The sequence below is a fragment of the Perkinsus marinus genome (genome assembly GCF_000006405.1).
Source record: "Perkinsus marinus ATCC 50983 genomic scaffold scf_1104296968868, whole genome shotgun sequence".
Taxonomy (NCBI): Eukaryota; Perkinsozoa; order Perkinsida; family Perkinsidae; genus Perkinsus; species Perkinsus marinus.
In genome coordinates this window covers 1-1,795 of record NW_003202983.1, presented here as the reverse complement: position 1 = coordinate 1,795, position 1,795 = coordinate 1, and the positions used below count along the sequence as shown (strand labels likewise).

At 47.6% G+C, this 1,795-nt stretch overlaps 1 protein-coding gene across 1 annotated transcript; it reads left to right on the top strand.

The window, feature by feature from the left end:
• Nucleotides 1-497: 497 nt before the first annotated feature.
• Nucleotides 498-1,586, top strand: Pmar_PMAR005647 (hypothetical protein; the record flags this gene model as incomplete). The annotated part of the gene is made up of 1 exon (XM_002768286.1): nt 498-1,586. The coding sequence occupies one exon, from the start codon at nt 498-500 to the stop codon at nt 1,584-1,586; it is 1,089 nt and encodes a 362-aa protein (XP_002768332.1).
• Between the last annotated feature and the right edge of the window lie 209 nt (nt 1,587-1,795).

Here is a 1,795-nt window from a genome sequence, read left to right as displayed (position 1 = left end):
TAACCAATAGGAATCCACTATTCGAAAAAACGGTGGCGTTCGAGACCGAGTTTTACCAGAAGAATGCCAGCACTCTATGGAACTTTGCTGATGGGTCGTCGAATCAAGACTACGGTTATGCTGGCTTGGACGACATTGTGGCTCGGGCGGATAGTAGTCGTAATGTGTATGATGATGGTAATGCTGCTCTCTTCTCGTCGAAAACTTCGGAAGGGGAAGCGAGGTGGATCTCTGGAACCGGCTACCAATATTCATTACTGGACGACACTGTGGTGGTGAGCGTACCGCACTTCGTTCCCGGTGGTGGCACTTTTTCACTGCCGGTCGTTCTGTACGAAAACTTTTCCGAAGTTCAAGACTTCGCTCGGGAGAACGATGTGACTCGAATACTATTTGATGTCTCTACCAATGGTGGTGGCTTTGTCGTTTCAACCTTCGCATTGCAATGGTATATTGTACCAAATGCCGACGAGATTTGCTTCCCTATTGTTCGCCATATGACCGATGATTGGATCTCCTGGGTGTCATCTTTCGGACTCAACTATAATCAAACTATCGACGACTTCTTCAACAAGAACGCTCAACTGGTTGGAGATCCAGGCTTCATCCACGAAAGGTTCCAACAGCTCTACATCCTGCTCAATTATGTCGACCAGGCTCTCTCCGATTCGGCTACCATGCGGGATTCCTTTATCGAGCGTATTGAAGTCCCGCGTCTGAAGGAGATCGAAAAATCGATATTATCAGAGGAGCGTGTCGCTCGACGAGTGAGCCTCTTCAAAGCTTTCTTGAAAGAGAGACGCTTTTTGGATTCATCTACGAGCCCTGGTTCGGAATTGGCTCCACAATATGGTTGGTATCTCTTTGATAACGAGGAGCTGATAAACCCTAAAACTCGCGCGCCTTTCGACCCTCCTTTGAGTAACTTTGCAAATTATCGGGTTCTTCCATGGGGCGAGCCTTCAAACTACTCCGCTACAAGTGTTTTCGGTTTCTGCTATGACGTATTGGAGATTATTCTACCCGAAATCATCAAAGGGTCGAGTTATGACCCGAATTATTGGACAGATGTCGCTTTTGTGACGGATGGTAACTGTGGCTCTGCTTGCTCGTTATTTACGCAGACTCTACAGCTCACAGGAGCTGCAACGGCTTTCACTTTCGGTGGTCTGGCTGATCAGGCGATGGATGTTGCCTCTTTTGGTGGTGGAAACGTTCTGGAATATGATGACGTGTCCCCTCTGTTGAATATTGCCAGCCATCTCGGGTACTGGGCTACGTTTGGTGAGTCTGACTGGTCGAAGAGGCGTATCAAAACTTGGGTTAACAAGCCGATGCCCTTCCCGAACAGTGCAAGGGTCCGGTACACGTGGAACATCGGTTCGGCTGCCCAACTCGGATCAGATTCTTTACCTCGCCAGTTCTACATTATACCCCCGCATAAGCATTTCAATATGTGGGCTCGGAATCTCGATGAGAGAGCGGCTGTTCACAAGGAAATTGTCGGCATCAAGAACTGGACTCATGTAAGGATGAATCCGCAGTTCGCTGACTTAGGTTATTGCCCAGCCTATCATAATGCTTGAGCCAACTGATTCTTGTTCTATCTATTCCACGCACATGCGAAAGGTCTTTTTTGTCTTCTCACTCATGTAGTCGCTATAGCTGTCATTCACAAGAACAATCTAACTATACTCGGAAAAAGTTCTGCAACGCAGCATCTCCCGCAGAGCTCTGCTGTTTCTCCTTTCGGACTGGTCGAGTTCGAATATCGATGTAGAACACACATTTCAAT